Below are 21,379 nucleotides of genomic sequence, written 5' to 3'. Positions count from 1 at the left end.
AAAGGAGTGTTTGTTTTGTAAAAGGGACAGTCTAATCCATAAGTCAAAAACAAATCCGATGAGGCTAATCACTATCTGCAGGTAAATATTGCTATTGATTTGTGCCTTTACATTAAAATCCCAGAGCTAAACAAAGCCAAAGGCCACCAAAATCTGGGCTTTGTGACAAAGGAGGATTCCCTATAGCAGGGGTCGGCAACCTTTACCACCCAAAGAGCCATTTGGACCCATTTTCCACGGCCCCAAAGATCTACCAAGCCGGAGAGGCGGCTTCGCATGGAGCCGCCTCCAGTTTAGCCCCTCCACTCACCTTTCCTTCCAGTGCTGCTCTGGAGTGCTGGAGGGACACGCCCACACTACCCTCCAGCCTCCAGGCCACACGGAGCCGCAGTATAAGGCTGAAAGAGTCGCTGGTTGCAGACCCCTGCCCTATAGAGTAGCCTCTTCCCCCTCCACAAAAATTACTGCTTAATCAGGACTCTTGTGTCTCAGCACTGTGTCCAGGCATTCCAAAAGCAAATAGTTTCAGTACACTCAAAGAGGTCATTAATGTAATACAAATGTTCTCCACCATCACCTGGATTTCATGGTTATGTGGGAAAAACAAGGATAAAGACAACAGATCGAAGGGGAATTGATATCTACCAGAAAACCAGAAATATCATGGAGCACCTGTGCATACCCTGCGGTGTAATATGGTATTTATTATGCAGCTACACATTTACTTTTCAGAACAGTAATGTTAGTGCTTTGGGAAGAGCTGCAGTAAACAGAAGTCAGTCTTGTGTACAATAACCTCTACAACAGGGATATGGAGCAGTTAAAGAAAACAAATCACTGGATGTATGTTACATAATTGCTTTAAAAGAACTATTTTGACAAATATAAATTATTCTCAACATGACCAATTGGTGAATACATAAATCTAGGGACCGAAGTCATGTATAAACAAGACAGATTTTTCTATAAACTTGAAAAAGCCCCCAGATTTGCAGGAAAATCTTTTTAAACTCTCCCATAACAGAAGCATTACCACCACCTTTGAGAAATGATGCTCTCAGACCTCAGTGGCCACTATGGCGGTTGCTAAGCAACAGTAACAATATTGCAAGCCTTCAAATCTTGGTTCCCATCTGTAAAAGGTTGGGGAAAAGTCCTTTCTAGGACTATGTGATTTCCCAGTCGTCTCTGCTCCTCCTCCTCTTCAGGAAGGACTCATTGAACTAGACCCTGCAACAATCACTGGGCAGTTTGCTACGACAATTCGCCTGTGATGTGGCACTGGTTACTGAACTACTTACCTGGGCCCAATAGAAGCTTATACACAACTTGTAAGACTTTGCCAGACCTGGCAGGGTCTACCACACAACTCAGCTGAGTGACTTGCTACTACATGACTTTTCCAACTGGGGCAAACTTTTCCTAGGGAGAGGCTGCCAGGGAGAAGAAAGGAGGAAATGCTAAGAGTCAATATGGAGTAATAGTTACAAATGTCAGATTAGGATCTGGGAGATGGAGGTTCAAATACTCACTCTGCCATGGAAGCTTGATGTGAGCTTGCGCAAGGGACTCTCTCCCTCCCTAACCTACTTCACAAGGCTGTTGTAAGGACAAAATGGGAAATTATGTAAAGTGCTTTGGGTCCATATTGGACAGAAATGTATGGTGTAAATGAAGTAAAGAAATAACAACATTGAAAGTGGGCAGATGGAAGAAACTTTGGTTGGTGTATGGGAAGGAGAGAAGAAAGTAGGTAAAGGGGAGAGGAGATGGCGGCTGCCAGAAAGACAAAATAGCATGAAGAAAAAGACAGAGAAAAATGAATAAGCCATGCAAATGCTTGCAGATTTCCTGTGCATGCATATAACATTTGTAGCAACAGTGTTTGCTTTAACTCCCCTTTATTATTTCAATATACTGCTAACAGATCCCTTTAGGCCCCAACATAAAAGCCTAACAATGATGTGGCATAAGTAACTTAATCCAAATTATGAGGTTTGAAATATTAATCCCATCAAGCTCCAGTTGCAGAGGATAAAATAAATTAAAAAACACTTAGGAATTACAGTGGTTGAAATGATGAGTGACCCATTCAATATTTCTGTTCAGTGCTACTTGAACATAGGTGGTGCAGAGCTCCAGGGAAGGTCCCATGAAAATGAATGGTTATTGTACGTAGCACTAGCAACAACACACTGCTCCCAATTAGTTTTGTTTATTTCGATTTATAAATCAACTGAACTAATTTGACATACTTCCCTTATCACCAGTTAAAAATTTCAAACTCTTTATCATTGCCAGCGGAACAAGCTGAGGGGAAAAGGCTGTAGCACTTTAAATATAGACTTTGCCTGAATACTTTTGTGAAAACTTGTAAGTAAAGAAAAAACAACGAAGGGAAGCCACTACTATGCATTTATTGCTTTCTAAGTTGCAACCCACAGACCAGGACCCCATCAGGACAGTTCTACACTGCTGGTTAATTTTTATGTAGAATTAAAATAGGCCCTGAGGTCAAATAACATTGGTACAATCATCGCCCCATTCCGCAGGGGCCATTTAGACTGGTGTGGGACCAGTAAAAACACCGTTGCGGGGGAGAAGATTGCACAGGTGTTTCCCGCCCACAATGGCATTTTCTTGACTCATAGAGCGAGTCTTTTTGAAAATGCCGGCTTCCATCCAGTGCCAAGCAAACGGCATCGAATGGAAGCTGATGCTTTCCCCACTCCGCTCCCGGTGCCCTTTTACCTCCTGTCGGTTCCGGTCGCTCTGTGGAGGCCAGGGGACACGCCTCCTAGCCTCCGACCCCAGAGGCGTTGCTATGGTCACGGGGGCATGTCCCCTGGCCTCCACAGAACAACAGGAGCTGACAGGAGGTAAAAGGGCACCGGGGGCGGAGTGGCCTGTGCATCATGCGAACAGCCCTCAGGGTGCATCAGCTTAGACTATGCCAGTGCACCCCTGCTTGTGTGATCTGTGCGGAATGGGCCATTATTTTGCAAAGCAAATTTCCATGTTTCTTTTGAGAAAACAAAATAAGCTTGGATCCAAGGGTACTAGTCAGTACTTTCATATTAAACAAACTTGGGTCAATTTAAATAATTAAAAATGACATCACCTTTAGCTTTTAAAAAAGCCAGCCTAAACTCCCTATCCAGGTCTCTTATTTTCTATAGTTTCTTTTTCTTTTTTTACAATGCTTCAGATGCTTTCAAAATCACATTAAAAACAAAAAATGAAGATTTAGGCCTTCCGTCTCAGTAGCATCTTCTCCAGAAATGAACAGACCCCAATGCCTGACAAAACTTGGTGAAGTTCTACCTTACCAGTTCAACTGCCACCACAGGAAGCATGTTCAGGTAAAATGAACAGCAGAATGGACCTACTTTTATGCTGAATGACTGTCCAGGGAACAGGGCCAGAAATCCCATTGACTTTCTGAACCCTTGAAGAAAGTTAATGCTTGGTTATTATATCATACTGGATCTTGCTTCAAGCTCTCAACAGCACTACCTGATGAGATGGCTTGATGAAAAGTGTTTATTTCTGCACTGGACTTTACCACAAAAAACATAAGCCACATAATTTCCTAAGAAAGATATACTAAAGCTAGGAGGCCCTGTTTTAAACATAAGACTTGCAATTCCCCATCAAAATTCTGAAAACTTTTATCCAGCCTCTGAAACAAAATCTTTATAAGATGAACTGCAGTGGCAAAGGTGATGTAACTTGACCAGAATGACAGAAAGAAATCTGTAAGGAGACAAATATGTTTTTATACTTTTCCCATGCAGTTTTAAGATAGCTGAATTACAAAATGAACTGCTTCAGTCACAATCCTGTAATAATTTCAAAGAAAAACGCTTTTACACTTTCTATGATTGCAATAAAGCACTTATACATGCACAAAAGGCTTTGTGAATAGATTGGCTTTCTTCTCTTGCTCTGGTACAGCGGTCTGATCCACTGCTTTACCATAGGTATGTTGGGTTTTTTTAACCACAGAAACATTTAAAGTGATAATGTGATGGTTTGGTCAGGGACTACTGCTTCAACCACCAAAATCAAGATCCCACCCTTTTCTGCTTTATCCATATCACAACAAAATACAGACTGGTATAGCAAAGATTGTTTACTCTCTAGCAGAATTATGAGATTTTTCCATGGGAAAGGCAGCAGCATTTGCCGTCTGAGCTACAGAACTGTGAACATCTAGTTCCACAAGCACACAATTGTCTTTTTATTGCCATCAAGTCACAGCTGACTTATGGTGACCTCTGCTAGGATTTTCAAGCCAAGAGATGTTCAGAGATGGTTTGCCAACGCTTGCCTCTGTGTCACGACCTGGTGTTCTTTTGAGGTCTCCCATCCAAATACTTGCCAGGGTGAACTATGCATAGCTTCTGAGATTTGACAAGATCAGGCTAGTCTGAGCTATCCAGGTCAGGGCCATTCTTTTGAAAAACTTCTATCATTGGCATGAAATTCAACATTGGTTTGAGGCTAATCATGGAAGAATCACTGCCCATTCTGTTTTGTAAATATGTAAGAGCAGTATAATTTTGCTCATTCTAACACTCTGTTTTAAGTCAACTTTTAATAACAAACAGCATGGGTAAATATATCATTTAATAGTTCCCTGACCTTGTGAGAGTGTTAAGTTTAATTTACAATATTAAATGATTTACCCTTTCCTCCCAAAGATACATTGCTTCCATGCCCCCAACCATTCCATTTGTTTGCCTCTGATCTGGTAGATGATGACAACAAGAAAGGGTATGTCGACAACCTTTTTAATTTCTCCATATGGATCCAGTTTTGATGGTCTTCAACTAGGCAGACCCAAAAACACCTAGCTCTGAAGCCCATTCCTGTTGTATTTACAATATACTAACCCAAAGACACATTTTGATAATTTTTGGGTATAAGCATTAAATACTGGCCCAACTTCAGTTTATAGACAACGGGCATTTTCTAGTCAATCAAAACAACTAAAGCAGAAACAGAAGCAGGCATCACACATATTCCAAGATTGCCGGAGGGTTTAATATGTGTTAGTTTTTTCTTTACTACCTCTTCAATCTTATTCTTTCTTTTTAATAAATGAAACTTTTTCTTTGGTTTCCTGTATCTTTTCTGTTATTTTCTCCTTTGTTTCTTCCATTTTCTCACTTATCATGTCTCTGGTTTCCTCCATTTTCCCTGAAAGACGCTCTTTCGTTTCTTCCATTCGGTCCTGAATGTATTCTTTAACTGGAGGCGGTGTGGACATGTAGCCATGCTTACGAAGATACTTCACAGTGATGGAGGTTCCACCTAAGGTCACTGTGTATCTGGCTGGAGTTGCAATCTTGTTAACAGAAAGGAGGAAAGGATACACCCATCAACAACAAAATCCTCAAAACAAACAACTACAACTTTAGGATTCAGGAAAATGGTAGTTACTCTACATCGGCTGCTACACCTAAATAGCACAAAAAACTGGAAATGGGGGAGGCCTGGAAAGTTAAAACACCCCTGGAGTGAGCCAAGGTGAGCAGCCCCTGTGGCCTCCTGAATCAGGACTACAGCTTAAAAAGGCTGTGCACCCAATCACAAAAACCTCATATTATATTCCATAACAAATTTATCAATAAATATTATGTGTATAACACCACAAAGTGGGCATTCAGGCCATAGTGTTTTTATTTTCCAGAGCTGTCTTGAATGCTAAAGGAGTTTTTTTTGTCCTTATAGATTCTTCTTGCTTCACAGTGACAATGGACTGCGTCTATTCAACTATTTTCATAAGCTATCTTGAACTTTTATGAAGAAAAGCAAGAGAGAAAGATTAAGTAAAAGTCAAATTTCATGGAATTAATTTGGGCCTGCAATTTTATATAATAAATTGGGGTGGCCTCCCCCTCCCTTGCATGCCACCCCTCCCTCCCTCCCCTTGCATGCCACCCCTCCCTACCCTCCCCCTCCCTCCGCTAGGGTGGGTGGGCCATGTCCAGAAGCCGGGGCCGCTCCCCCTCCCTTGCATGCCACCCCTCCCGCCCCTTCCCTTGCATGCCACCCGATCCCCCTCCCTCCGCTAGGGTGTGTGGGCCATGTGCAGGTGACGGGCCCCCTCCCTTGCATGCCATCCAGTGTTATATGCCTTCTGTCGCAGGTAATTAGTGACTTGTAGAGTATGGCACAATGTTACCGAGTGCACAGAGTTCATGTTTGGTTTTTAAGACTGCGTCATGTTTGCTGCTGCATAAGTTTTAAGTAAGGACCCAAGCACAATTCTGCCTTTGGAATGTAGTACAATGCAGTGCCTTAGTGATAAAATGCAATTTCAACCAAAGTGACTTTTGAGGAGCAAGTGAAAAGTTTTTTTAATTAATTTTTGCATGAAAAAAGACATTTTGCCTGTGCAAGGACCGTTATATGCTTTTGATTGCCCTTTTTAATCTTGTACCCTGTATACTCTTTCCTCCTACCTAAATCTTTGTTCCCAGTTTTGAGTTCCACATAATGACATATCATCAGGAAATAAGTGGGAGGACATACACTAATTCCTACTTCAGTGAAGGCTGATGGTTTGGCAGTTCTAATCTCCTTGTAAATGCTCTCTGCCTCTCACATCAGAACAACCTCTCACTTTACATAATAGTGCCTTATTGGAAAACGTTTAACAAATGCTTCAGCTTTAGCGCTTGGCTGAAGAGTCAGAAGCCAAAGATATTCATCATAGGCTAGCCAGTAGACTGTGTTGGAAAGGCAGGTCAGAGCCACAAAGAAAAATAAATCTCATCAGGATCTTGATGTGTCATATGCAAAGTAAAGAAGAAAATGAAGTGCATCAACTATGGTATCTTTACCTACTTAGAAAACAAAAGAATGGGCAGCAAAAATATCCAAAGTATGTAAAAACGACAGAGGAAGTATAACTATCTAGTGCTATACTCTGCCCACAGAAAGATAATAGTTTGGTCAGTTGAGGTGCAGTAGTTAAGAAAGTTGTATGCTTCAGAATTATAATATAGTCCCAAACAAATATGAGACTCAACGTTCATTTTTATACATGCCTTAGTAAAAATCATTATTCTGTGTGTTATTGAACATGGTACTTTGATACAAGATCAATTATGCCAAGATATAATTGGAATATAAACAGATGGGGGGGGGGGGCAGGGCTAGGTAGGCACTGGGACTCAGGTAGAGCATTCTATAACAAAGAAGGTCTGGCATGTTTTGTTTTGTGGTGGAGGAATATACAATCTACTATCATCTTTCTGTGAAACAGAGTATAGCAATAATATTTATACAGCACTTTTCAGTAGTCAGAAATATTCCCTCTTCCCATTCATCCAAACTTACAGTGCTTTCTTCATTTCTATCCTGAAGAAAGAAATAGAATTTTGAGACAATACCCATTCTCCTAGACAAGTCTTTTTCTTACTCCTGATTATCTTCAGTTTCTTAGCCACTGGAATATATCTATGTACCAGCGTATTTTCATTCCCTCACCTGTCACTGTTAAATACCAGTGCTTTTATTGTTTTAGTTGATGTCCTCCTTTGCCTAGGCTAGGCTCTGTCATTATTATTCTATTCTGACCCTTGTGATAGCGCCTACTATGAATACGTTTATTTACTGGTGTGATTTTCAGAGGAACTGCTGGAGTTGTGGTAACTGTTACCTTGTTTACCCCTGTTTTTTATTAGGGAGCAAGTTAGGAGGTGTGGAACTTCTCACTCTTTCATTACTTACCTTGTACATTGCATATGCCGTCAATGCATTGCCACTCTGAGAATGCTTTAGTATATTTACAATGCTTTCAGGCAGTCCTATGAATTCGAGGAAAGGAACTACATTTACTCCCCTGTGAATGAAAGGTGAAGTAAAATGAACAGATTACTAACATATTCATAAACATTTGCTTCTGTAAGACTGCCAAGAATAAGGGATATTTAAATTTAGTTTAAAAAAATAACAACACCGCCCCAAAACTACAATGTGACCAATCAATCATGTTTTTTCTCAAATTAGACTAAGGACTTCCACTGTACAGAGCTGGAAAGTGAATTATTCAGCAGACTTTATTTTAATCAATGCATTGTTTGCAAACAGTTAATAATATAATATTGTAATGAGATAGAACCATGGAGGTATTTCAACATTAGCTTGCATTTTCAACTAGGAAGGAAGGAAGGAAGGAAGGAAGGAAGGAAGGAAGGAAGGAAGGAAGGAAGGAAGGAAGGAAGGAAGGAAGGAAGGAAGGAAGGAAGGAAGGAAGGAAGGAAGGAAGGAAGATGTTTTCAAAGAATAAAACTCTTATGCTTTAGGGAAAATTATTTTAGGTTCTTCTGCTACAATAGATCCTTTAACAAATGGACTTGCTCACTACTAGGGAACACTTTTAACAACAATCAGTTTAATTCTGAAATAGGAAATTCTGTTCTTTTATGATATCTTGACTTTGTCAAAGGTAAAGAACATACAATCACTGAACAATTTGAGAAAAGGAGCAATTTCAGAAAAGTAGTCTGTTGCAGCAAAAAATAAATAAAAACCCACCTACATGTTATATATAATCCTTGGGACTAAAGTTGCACTCATATACATAGTAATAAACTCCATTAAATTCAATGAGATTTCTATGCATAAGACTGGACTACATATTTCACTATGTTTATGTTTGGTGAATTATCCCACAAGGCTTATCTGCATTTCATATTTCTTTTTTATCTAGTTTTAACTACTTTTGAGCTGATTTTTTCCCTTGGATTTATTTATTTATTTCAAACATCTATCAGTAGCCTTTTTATCAGCTTTTTATCCATCTGTGCCAGTAGATCTTGAATTCTGCCTTGCAGTAGCTAATGTGTAAGTCTGGTGAGAAAATCTGAAGTGAAGACTATTAGAATAAGAATGAACTCTGCTCAAACTAAGAATTTGAACTATTGGTAGGTTTAAATAAAAGCTTCTTTCTGGATTGCACATGTAAAACAGGAGTCATGGAACAATGATAATTTGTAATTTGTAGTTAGGATGAGCTTTTGATATCACAAGATATTATGTTTGTTTTAGTTACTCTAACCAACTGGCATTAAGTGCCCTTTCTAAGAGCTATGGATCCAAATGTCATTCTAAATTTATCACTTCTCAGAGTAATAAAGCCCCCAAGCCATTTAATATTTTAATTTACACAGACCTAAGCAAAATACTCACTTCCAGGTTTTTTAGACTAAGTGAAGCTTGGCTAGTTTCTCTAAGGAGAATTTCCGCGATGCGGCCAGAAAGCTATTTGGCGGTACGCGATAATGGCGATCGCCGCAGAAATTATGCTGATTCCGCATCCGCAGAAGCTGTTCACACAGACAGGCGGAGCTATGGCGGGCGTCCGCAGCCCCGCAGAAATGTGACGGTTACGCCTGAAGCGCCGCGGAAGCGGCGTCTCGCGATGTTGCGCCTGCGCACTTGCGAAGCCGTGCAGGCCCGACGCCATTTGTGACGACAGCTCCGTGGCGGCTGTTCGCACGAGTGCGGCGTCGATGCGTCACATGGGGAAAAAAGAGTGGTTTTAAGCGTTTTCTGAATACACCGTCTTCGCGCCGGTTTAGCGTTTTCGCGACGGCGCGACTGCGCACCTCCGCCGCTGCGCGTGCGAACGCTCTCGCTCTGACGCTTCTTTTTCCGTTGCGACGACGTCATATTTTGCCCGTGCGGAAACGGCCCAAGTTACTATTTTTGGCCATAAAGATACACTCAGGAATTTGCAAAGTGAACTAAAAACAAAAATTAGGCCCAGTGCTTGTGTGTTAGAAAAACACAGTTTTGGAAGTGACAAAGTTACTCAAGCAATACATTTGATCATGAAAATGTATATAGACTTAAGTAACTCAGAGGGTAATCCTAAAAAGATCTACTTAGAATCCTACTCAAGACTAATCAATGGGGCCCACTCCTATTAAAGTATTCTTAGGGCTGCAATGTAAATATGGGAATTAGAATTCCCCATACTTAGGGTAAACATATATGACCTAAATCCAGGAATATTTACAACTCTGGGCAAAAGCAATGTATAAATCCTCAAAAAACTCCTTCTGTGAGTACCATTTAATCAATGTATTATTGCACAGAACTCTTCATAAGAATCTGGTAATTCTAAACAGTACTTAGAGACTGTCAGATTATGTACAAGCTAATCTGAAGTAGTAATGCATGAATATGCCTTCTCTTCTTTGTACATTTTCACCAGACTTATGTCCTTGTCAATTTTGTTTATTCTTTTAAAGTATTTATGTTACGAGCGGCTTTAATACAAAAAAACACACACCAGGCATACATTTTAATAGTAATTTCTGCTCAATGATATCAGTGCAATGTGGAGCATTACTGAAATGATATCCCAAATAGGGAGAACCTATGTCAGAAATTGGAACTGATAGTATTTAAATAAAATTCAGTAACATCCTTAACCTGGGCAGCTTGCAGCCAAAAAGCTTGATTTCTAAAAATCTAACTTTTAAAGTAATTTTCAAAGAGATGATACAACATTACACAAATTCTATGACTATGTAAATGAACATTCATGTAAGTATCTCAGATTAGTATAGTGTGACCATATGATAATTATATTAGGGAAAGAAATTTTATTTGTACAGTCTCCATAGCACTGATGTGTTATGTGCCATGACTTATGTCTTTTACTTCATCAGTAGCAATATTATCCGTTTCAAAACACACCATATAGGAACACAAAACTAATTCTGAAGTGGAAACTAAAATAAGAAAAATTACTATAAATGGAAATGTTCCTCCAAAAGTATGTTACTTACATAGGGCTGAAACAAATTTCTTGATTAACTGATGCAGCAATTACCTTTGCTTTTTTAAATTTAACAGATTAGTACAGTGATCTTCTACAAGTAGGACATGTCCTGCTACTTATATTAAGCACGTAGAAAGAATAATTTGGGTTGCTGATACCCAATGCAGTCCAATTTTTCACAAGTGTCCATAAAATACTAATGCCATTTAGCAATTGAGTGTAGCGAAGCATAGTTTAGAAGGCTCTTCAAAAAGAATAAAAAATTGTTGTTTTGGGACTTCAAGCAATGCATCTATTCTTAGACAAAGGAAGCATTGAACTTAAATATTTAATACTTATATATGACTCAGATTTAGCAACAAATGTACCCAGTTTGTTAAAGGAGGCAAAAATAAAATTGTACACAGTTACTTAAGAAACCTGTAAGCAACTGTTACAATTAATATTTAGAAATAAACTGCTGGAACAGTCAACTGCTTTTCTTTCAGAGCAAGGACCTTTTCAAGAGCAAGGGATACAGACAAATCATATGATGATGATGATTTGACATCTTAACATGAAAAAAGGGACAAGACTTTTAGTGGACTTTCTCACAGTTTTATCAGTTCAGAGAGGTCTTTCAGCTTGCTGAGGAGACACCGAACCAAGTACACCGCTGTGCCTATGTATGAGGCTTCATTCTCAGTGGAATAATGCTCCTTCAAAATACAAAATTGCTACATGGAATAGAAACCTTGGGGTTGACCTAAATTCTCTACACAGTTGTAGGACTCAATATTTTAGTAAACAGCTTTGTATATTTAGATTTCAGCTTGGTATATTTAGCATGAGCCATACTGCACATGTAGTCTTGATAAGCAGAATTTACTTGATACGCATAAAAATACATAGTTCACCACTTACTTTAAAGATGCATAGTAAAAGGCTCCAAACCATATGCTGGAAGTCAAAAGATGTACTGGAATCAAAACTTTTCCATACTGCTTAAAAGTTTTCTTGAATCTCTGCACAAGACTGATTGACTTATCTTGTAAGGGATCAAGCTCTGGCGAACTTGAGCTTACAGAAGCTCCCTGGGTTAAGTTATCTGTTGTGGTATGTGAGGTTTTTTCCAGTTCTTTAGAATGAGACGCTTCCGGTTGGGATGTTATTTTCCCCAAAGATTCCCTTTCTTTGGAAACACAAACAGTAACAGATGCATGTAGACACCGATGTTGGGAGTTTGGAGCCAAGCATACTATTTTATGTCTAGAATTAAGTGAAGAGGGTTGTCCTTTCAAGCAGTGAAAGATACTGGTGCGATGAGATATCAAATACGTCCTATATGCCAGCTGAAAGGATCTCTGCATTCTGGTTGATGGCATCATTACATTGAAGATACTGTGGTATGCGGCACCTATGAAAACAAGTAGACTGTTAAGAGTAGGCATAATAAGTGAAATTTCTAAATTGCTGTTATCATGAATTTATTAACACAGTTTAAGAACAAAGACAGCTTAGCAATATGAAGGCTTCATTACACTATTAGGAAAGTCAAGTGCTACTGTCAAATAACGAATGAAATGAGTACTTTTCTATTTATTTTCCCAGAAATTCTTACAAGAACAAATTCTAAGCAGAGAAATTTACAAAAAATGGGGTTTGAGTTCTCTGCCAGAAATACTGAACTAACCAAGTTTATGGTGCCCTAACACTGGAAAAGAAAAAAAATGAAACAAACAGCTAAAAAAACTTTCTAAAAAAATAGATTAAATATTTGGTTTCAAAAAGTGGGCTTAACATTGGTGCAAATTTCCAAAGATGCAAGAAAACACAGCTGGGAATTAATCTGTCTGACTCATTCCATAGCATGTGATGTTGGTTTTATTAGCAGACTGCTTAACAGCTGAGATGATACTACTTTATTTTTGGAAACTTAAAAGTTTGAATACATCTTAGAAAACCACTGTGTCCTTTTCAACCCTAAATTAAGCTCTCCTTTTTGGATTAAACGGAAAACACTTTATTTCTTGCTGGCAGTTGTTACTTCTTATTCTATGTATCCGATACTAGAATATCCTCATAACTCCCTTCATTACTCCACAAGCACAGATCTGGGGGAAACATTCACATTTTATGCAGGAGTATGCATCCAAGCATCCCTGCTAGTGTGGGCAATTATATGAACTACATTGTCTTACACAGAATTTGCACTTGGACTTGATAATGCATTAAGTCTGATTAGGGGAGGGGAATAAAAGTGATTGCCCTGCCTGGATTATTGTGTTTGCTGGTCTCATCTAGCAGGAGGAAATAACAGGTACAGAGTAAGAATGAAGCTGGGGAAATACAGGTCAATTCCCTCCCCTTACTGTTGGAACTACCTAACTGCCAACCACTGTAAGTTGTGGATGTATACCTGAGGGCTGTTCTTTGCTGCCCTGCCAATATGTTCACCAGAAGCATGTATGCACAAACCATAGCTTCTCTGGGAGTGGAGTTGGATTGGGAGAAATTAACTTTCTCGCATATATTAAGGGTTCCCATGGAACAAGCGAAACACTTCCGTGGTAGAAAATGCCATGAAGTCACAGTCAATTCATGGAGACTTTATAGGGTTTGCAAAGCGAGAGAAGTTCAGAGGTGGTTGACCATTGTCTGCCTCTGGACTTCCTTGGTGGTGTTCCATCCAAATACTAACAAGGGCCGACCCTGCTTACCTTCTGGGATCTGACACGATTGGATCAACCTGCACAGTAGTAACGCTACCAAGTGGGACAAAGCTTCTTCGCAAGGGATAGTTTAATTCAGTTTGTGAAAACGAGAATCACAATAATAAATCTTATGTTAGATCTCTGCATCTATTCAAATATTTGCCCTCACAAGTAGCTCATTAGGTCCAAACTATGTGCGATCCTGGGGATTTGTGTTCAGAGTTCCAGATACATAACTGAACTCTACAAGGCAAGTATGTGTTCAGGGAGGGGGACAGTCTGGAGCCACAGGGCTGGGGAACAGGGGGGCATCAGGGGGGATCAACTCTCGCCCACACCATTTCCCTGACTGGAAATGCTTCCCTCTCCTGGCTGCTTTAAGCCCTAGGGAGAAGGGGAGAAAATTATGTCTGCATGTGTGAGATTTCCCATCAAAGAAACAGTGTAGTGAGGAAGAGGGAGACTTATTTCCCTTAAATAGCATTGAGCCCTCCTGAAGCTCCTTTTTGTGTCTGGTGATCCAGACACAAACCACTGTATCACAAGATACTGCTGCCTTCTCTCTACTCAAGGCAACCAATTGCGCAGCGCCCTAGCCTCCCAGTTCAAGCTTCACAGGGTACCTGCTTGACCACACTCACTTTCATTTATGTGGACCTAACTTCCCATAATCCTAATTATGTTTTTAATCCTTAAGATTATATTCTTCATGCTTCCTATTTATGTAACTTCTGAGCATGTCACCTTCATTCAGAAAAATATGCATCAGCCTATCCAAAGAGCTGTTACTAGAAGCAACTGCCCTCTGCACTTTTCCTGTACTTTATTCATACAATAAACATAGATATTACATATAATTTGTCCTCTATTATAATGATCACAACATAACTTAATACCAGAATTAATACCATTACTCAGAAAACAGAAACATAATGTATACCGAACAAAATCCAGAATTCTCTACTCCCAGTTGCCATTCACACACTGTCTATAGTTTTCTACAATGTATCTAATTATAACAGATCACAACCAACTACACTGTTAATATTGTGAGAGACTGATAGATCCCCACGTGGATGCCTAAAAGCTCTGACACACAGATCAAAGCTTTCATTATAACCTATCCTAATGACAGTTTCATTTGCAGAAGGGCTTTTGGTGAGCACACTCAACATGCGTTCACATGCAAAGCCTGGTCCTTATTTGCCACACTTTCCGTATATCAGTTACGTTTTACTGGTTGGTGCTTAACAGCAGCTGGCTAGTACAGCTATTTATTGTTAACTACATGGACAAATCTGAAGTTAAGCTATGCCCTCTAGTGAATCTTCCCAACATAGCAATTGGTTTAATTAATGTTCTAATACACGATGAATATATTCAGTTCCTTTCCTTCCTGCCTAAAGAAGAATGCCACACAACTGGAATATTTCTTACCCAAGCATAGCAAGTCCGATAAAAGTAATATCTCAGCTATTTCATAACCCCACTCTCTCATTGCACATGTTTATCAAGACATATGTTAAAAAGATTTGTTGCTTCTATGGCTTACAACATGGCTAAATTGCCTTAATGTTTTCTGTTACTTCCATCTAGCTACATAACAAACCGGGCCAGAAACTTTGTGTGTGCAGGCTAAGACACAAACAAGATTCAGTTCTTGGCTGTACCCAATTTCCTCTGCTTTTTATAAAATTAAATGGTCATAAATAAGGACAACTATTTACTTGACCACTTTTCTTGGCAACAAGCAAAAAACTTGATGTATTAAGTCCAACGTGGATGCACACAGGTACTTTCTTGGAAAACTGGATTTCCAGGCTTCAGAATGCGAAGGGGTAAAGGATGACAACTACCGTATATACTCATGTATAAGTCGAATTTTTCAGCGCATTTTTAATGCTGAAAAAACTCCCCTCGACTTATATGCGGGTCATTAATTTTTTTGTGTGTTTTTACTTTGCCGGCCAGCAGGGGGTGCAGTTGTTATGCTAGTGGCACCAAAATTTCAGGGTACCATCAGAAAACACTCCTGATGATACCAGCCAAGTTTGGTAAAGTTTGGTTCAGGGGGTCCAAAGTTATGGACCCCCAAAGGAGGTGCCCCCATTCCCCATTGTTTTCAATGGGAGCTATTAGTAGATGGGGCTACCCTTTTGAGGGTCCATAACTTTGGACCCTCTGAACCACACTTCACCAAACCTGGCTGGTCTCATCAGGAGAGTCTCTTTATGATACCAGCCAGGTTTGGTGAAGTTTGGGTCAGGGGATCCAAAGTTATTGACTCCCAAAAGGAATGCCCCATCCCCCATTGTTTACAATGGAAGCTAATAGTAGATTTTTCATTTCTGATAATGTCCCTCTTAAAATCTAAATTGGGTTACATTTGGACATACAGATGATGATGAGGAATCCAGTTTTGAAGGATTTTAACTCTTGTTTTTTAGCTTGGTTGCTGGTTGAGCTAAGGTTTTTGTACTTTTAAAGTTATTGTTGATACCATATTGTTCTTGTTGACCCTCTTTTCCACTTACAGAGCCAGTTTACTGTTTTTCTTTGAAATAAATATTCAAAAACATTTAACCTACTGATGCCTCAATTGATGTAATTTTATTGGCATCTATTTTTATTTTTGAAATTTACCAGCAGCTGCTGCATTTCCCACCCTCGACTTATACGCGAGTCAATAAGTTTTCCCAGTTTTTTGTGGTAAAATTAGGTGCCTCGACTTATATTCGGGTCGACTTATACACGAGTATATACGGTAGTTCACCAGCTACGCAGCACTAGCTGAGCCAAAAATATTGATGCCACAACCACTCTTCTCTTCCATTTCTTCTAGCCTGCCTGTGTTTGAAACAGCCTAAGGCAGGGCTGAGTAAAAGGAAGTAGAGATAGCTGGGGAATTTCAGCACAGATGTCAAGAGTGATAGGTTCCAATTCAGCAGACACTGACAATAATTACCTAACTTAAAAAAAAGATATGCAAGTATTAAAAAAAGAAAAATGAGGCCAATCTGCTGGTGGTCCCTGGGCCGTCTATGATGCGACTGGCCTCTACCCTGGCCAGGGCCTTTAGTGCCTTGGCCCCAGCCTGGTGGAACACACTGCCTCCAACCATCCAGGCCCTGCAGGACCCGGAGCAGTTCTGCAGGGCCGGTAAAACAGAGCTGCTTCTCCGGGCCTTCAGGGGAGACAGCAGCTGACGTGTTTGCCATTCCCTATATTGTGGGGAATATGGTTTTTGACTGCCCCTGGGAAGTACAGCTGTTTTGCCATGTGAAAATCTGTTTTAGGTTTATATGTTTGTTTTCATGGTGTAGTTTATTTGATATATTTGATTGTACACCACCCAGAGCCCTTCAGGGAGTAGGCGGTATAATACATCTAAAGTAAGTATGAATGTATGTATGCATGTATGTATAAAACTAAGTCAGCCACTAAAAGAACAGGTTTCAATTTATCAGAGCTCAGGTGTTCATCTTTCCTCTGAAATACATTATACAGAACATAATCAAAGATATTCACAAATCAGGAAGTTCTACATACTTATAAACTTTTACCTTGACTGAAAGCTTATTATAGTTGCTTTTTCTAATCAATTAAAATTTACACTACTACTGAAATTCAAATGAACACCCACACAATAATTACAGGATAATATTTTAAACTGTATTTGCCTTTTCTAATTAAAAAACCCAATATCATATAGCCTGCCTGCTTAGCAAATGCCAGTAAAAGGAATAATAAATAAAAGGACTTGATAGTTTTGGGTCTGTATCACTTGTATTTGAAAAGGGTCTACATTTTGCTGAATGAAAACATAAAGTTGCTTTTCTATAATAAATGGATAGACTGTATCCAAAAAAGAAAACACAATGTAATCCACACACCATGTTAGAGAACTATGAGAAGCCATTTGCAGATTCAAAAAAGCTTCTTCTTAACTGGCTGCTCCCAGAAGGATTGTGAGCATTTGTGTTTAATTTAGGCCAATGACTTTAAACTTGAAGACATTCTGGCATGCAGGCAGTGCTTCTCCAACCCATGTGTGATCAACCAGCAGCACTTAGTGCTATAGATAACACTTTGGCGAAACCTATTTATGCAAAAAAGCTCCATTCATCGTTATAGCTGGGGAAACAGGTACTGCTCACTTATTTGTAACTCTCGCAGAAACAAAAACTTGCTACAAGGACAAGGCTTTTATTACACTGCTTTGCTTGATAAGAACGGATCTCATGATCAACTTATTGTAGTTCTGATCCTCCAATGAAGATCACAGCCACTAGATCACAGAACTCCTCCAATGTAATGATTCTTCAGTATCTAGACACACCAACATTAGGCTACCTTTTAAAACTGAGACTGATGTGTGCAGACAAATATGCCAATAAATCTATTTAGGTAACACATGATGACCCCATTGCTTGGGTCTAAATACCTGACACTGGCTAGACAAGGTTCAGTGCACGTCCAATTGGCTCGAGCTGGTTAATTTGATACAGCACTAATGAACCCAGCTCTTTGCAGGCAGGCAAATATTGAGCTACTAAAAACATCTGTAAAACACCAGATGCATTTAGCGTGTCAGGGACTAGAGATTTTGCTGGTGTACTCCTAGTACAACAACAGACAAACTGATGTTGAAACTGTATTGTTTTGTGTGACTTCAACACACTTTGAAGTTGAATTAAGTTGAATTTATAACCTTTACCCAAGCAAGAAATTTAAGAAGGGAAAATATCCCCTGGCTCCTATATTTTCATATGGTTGCAAAAGTAAAAGAACAGTTAATAGAAGAAGGCAGACATTTGAGAAGTGAAACAACTTTTGAACAGTTAATAACAGGAGATACAAGACTTGCTAAGAAAAAAATTATAAATTCTTACTACAATATGACCCAGAAGCAGAGGAAATAAAGGCACGGATGGTTAAATGGATGCAAAACCTTGGCGAAAATATAACTGGGAAACAACGATAGACTTTTTAGACTGAAGAAATTACATTTACAGAATCTCAGATGCTAAGAGAAAACTGGTACAAAAATGATTTAAGATAGTATATAACACTTACAGATATAGCTAAAGTAGATATAATTTTAAGCCCAAATGTTGGAATTGTCAAAATAGTGATGCCACTTCTTATCATATTGGGTGGACATGCCAGAAAGCAAGAAAATGGATTACAATCCATGGTGATTGTAAAAGATCTACATCAGAACTACAATAAGTACACTTTGTGTTAAATCCCAAATGTACATTTTGAAGTATTGTACCAAATAATATAACTAAAGTATATAATAAATGGTCCAAATATATGGTAATAGCTGCAAGAATTGAATCAGAATGAAGGTGGAAAGTTAAACATTACCCAGATCTCATGGAATGGATGAGTAAGCTCATCAAATATTCAGCAAATGGCAAACTAGCATCTTTGGTACATAGCAGATCCTCTACAGACAGAAGATGGAAAGTTTTCTTCAATTATATAAATCACCAAACAATAAATTAAATAATCTTATAAACTATGAACTTGGCAAGTAAAGGCATTAATCCAGATTCCTAGACTGGACTGTGGTGGATAGAGGTGGCATAGTGAAGGCGGCTCTTGGCTGTCTTCAATGGGCTTTTCAGAGGCACAGGGAGGGAGGAAAAACCCTCCCTGCTGCTGAAAAGGCCTCTATTGGGGCCAATGGACTTACACCATCCTTGGCTGGGACTGCGGCACAACTGGTCACAAACCTAGGGTGGAAGCCGACTAATGTTGGCTTTGCTCCTGAGAATGCCCTGGCCCACCCCACCCCTCATGCTGGTATCTGTTTTGGATGCCAGCGCAGTTCCACCATGGCAGAGACATCTGGCTTTTGCCACGGAGCTGAGGGGTGGTTAGGCACCAGCACCTCTGGTCCTTCGCTTGCGCCAGTGAAGGAGGCAAACTTGATGCTGCGCTCCTCTGCTAGCTACTACAACAAATTGTCCCTCCCCCATCTTGGGCTGCCTGGGCAATATAGATAAGAAATTATTTAGCTTTATATTAATGATTGGATGTTTAAAAATTTGAACTGGAATGTAATGATGTTGGAAAACTGGATGAACAGTAGATACATGTGAGTTTCACAAGATTGCTACGTTTGATTTGATTTTAATACAATAAAAAATTAAATTAAAAATAATGTTCAGCCATGGATATATCCTTACATTGCAACTGGCCGATACACATTTTGGGACATATTAGTTGCAAAGAAACAGCCGAAAAACAAAGCATATCTGAGGGCACGAAGTTGCAAAACTGTTTGGGAAAATCTGGCATAGTTGTTGAGAGTTATTTCTGCATCATTCAGGGAAGGCAGGATGGCAGACTGCCTGAGGCTTACAGTCATTTGGCCTCTGATTCAACCTGAGTGCAAGACCACTCTCAAGTGGTTCTATTCTGAGCAAGGGAGATCCCAGAGGATCACGATGGACAACACGCCATCTGTCCCAGAAGGTTTTCTTTTGCTGTTCAATATCTATGAGGCTGTTAAGATCCTTGTTGGTCAATGCGGCTTTTTTCTTTTTCAGTCTCACAGAGAGGAACAAGTTTCCTCAAGCACTGTGAGACAGTTTTCTCATTAAAAAATAAAACAAAATGCTGACATGGTCACGGAGAATATGAAATGATAAACTTGGTATGTAACTTGTCATGTGCCAGGTGCAAAATGAAAGATGTATAACACACTGTTCTGGATTAGACAGCACAACTACTTTGCCATTATGTGCATATGTAGTATTTACCTGAAAGTAAATCCCATTTTATCCAGTCATGCATATCTTCATGTTAAGTGTGCAATTAGCCATCAAACTTGTTTTATTTAACATCCAACTGAATAAGAATTTTGAATTATTCAAAAGCATGTTCATTTTTTTGTCCAAATAACAGCATCATGCCACTACTAAAGCCAGGTATTTTTTATCATGTACAAGAAATACATTTTTGCACGTGGCACTGTGGCAGAAGCAAAGGAGAGGGCGGGCGGGCAGGGATTTGGCATGCTCTGAACACTTCTCTAACGCCTTGCCAGGTTCTTGGGGCCAAACAGCCTATAAACTAACTTCGGGAAAGAAATACTAAGGATTTCTTTCTACGCTCCTCAGTTCCGCAGAAAACCTGCACAGAAGAAGCAGCAGCATGATAGGTTTGTGTTTCCCAGATTACCCTAAAACCAAACTCAATCTTCCTCTTTTACAGCATCCAACACGTGGACTGACCAATTATTTGAATGCAAACCATCAGATTAAAACGCATTAGAAGTAACCAGAAGTGCTTCCTTCTTCAAGCAGCAGCAGACAGCCACACCTCTGCAAGTGATCGCTGCCACCATCCCGCCCCTTGACCCATCCTACAGACTTTATGGCAAACGCTTTAGAGCTTCGGGAGTGGAAACGAAAGACGTGCAGCTTCTTTCGCCCCAAATGGAAAAGGCAGAATAAGGTTTAGAAAGGCCTCTCGCCAGCGCCTTTGGGAAGGCAGTGCAATAGTTCCCCATTGGGGCTGGAGAGACCCTGGTGACCTTGGGCCAATCGCTCTCTCACGCAGCCAGGCCTACCTTACAAGGTTGTTGTGAGGAGGGAAGACCCCTAAGACCCCTGAAAGAAAGAAGGGACAGAAATGTGAAAGTACCCCTTGGGGAAAAAAGAAAAAAAAAAGAACAGCTACCTTTTTAATAGACCCACATTCCTCACTGGGCACAGCAGCGAAGGCGCTCTAGGCCCGCCACTCTCGTTCCCTTCTGAGCTCGCCTTCCCTCCACTGACCCTCCAAGTTACAACGTGCTCCCATCTTCTGTCCCCGCCCTCTCGGAGAGGGCATGCGCCTTAGGGAAGCGTTGTGGACG

At 39.9% G+C, this 21,379-nt stretch overlaps 1 protein-coding gene across 1 annotated transcript; it reads right to left on the bottom strand.

The window, feature by feature from the left end:
- Positions 1-684: 684 nt before the first annotated feature.
- FAM210A (family with sequence similarity 210 member A) lies at positions 685-21,379 on the bottom strand. Its single transcript, XM_048507168.1, has 4 exons — positions 21,202-21,379; positions 11,714-12,206; positions 7,747-7,858; positions 685-5,353 (listed from the first exon to the last, which is right to left on the bottom strand). Exons 2-4 carry the CDS (start codon positions 12,175-12,177, stop codon positions 5,087-5,089), a joined length of 843 nt encoding a protein of 280 aa, XP_048363125.1. The 5' UTR covers positions 12,178-12,206; positions 21,202-21,379; the 3' UTR covers positions 685-5,086.

Source organism: Sphaerodactylus townsendi, linkage group LG09, assembly GCF_021028975.2.
Source record: "Sphaerodactylus townsendi isolate TG3544 linkage group LG09, MPM_Stown_v2.3, whole genome shotgun sequence".
Classification (NCBI taxonomy): Eukaryota; Metazoa; Chordata; class Lepidosauria; order Squamata; family Sphaerodactylidae; genus Sphaerodactylus; species Sphaerodactylus townsendi.
Note: the sequence above shows the minus strand (reverse complement) of the source record. Positions and strands in the feature narration are given on the sequence as shown.

Bases quoted from the DNA above. Each gene is read 5' to 3' on its own strand.
- FAM210A (XM_048507168.1), bottom strand. From the start codon at position 12,177: ATGATGCCATCAACCAGAATGCAGAGATCCTTTCAGCTGGCATATAGG. The intron at 7,859-11,713 runs GTAAGTGGTGAA...TTTCATTCACAG, and splicing joins TTTTACTATGCATCTTTAAA to GGGAGTAAATGTAGTTCCTT. The intron at 5,354-7,746 runs GTAAGTAATGAA...TCTGTTAACAAG, and splicing joins CGGCATATGCAATGTACAAG to ATTGCAACTCCAGCCAGATA.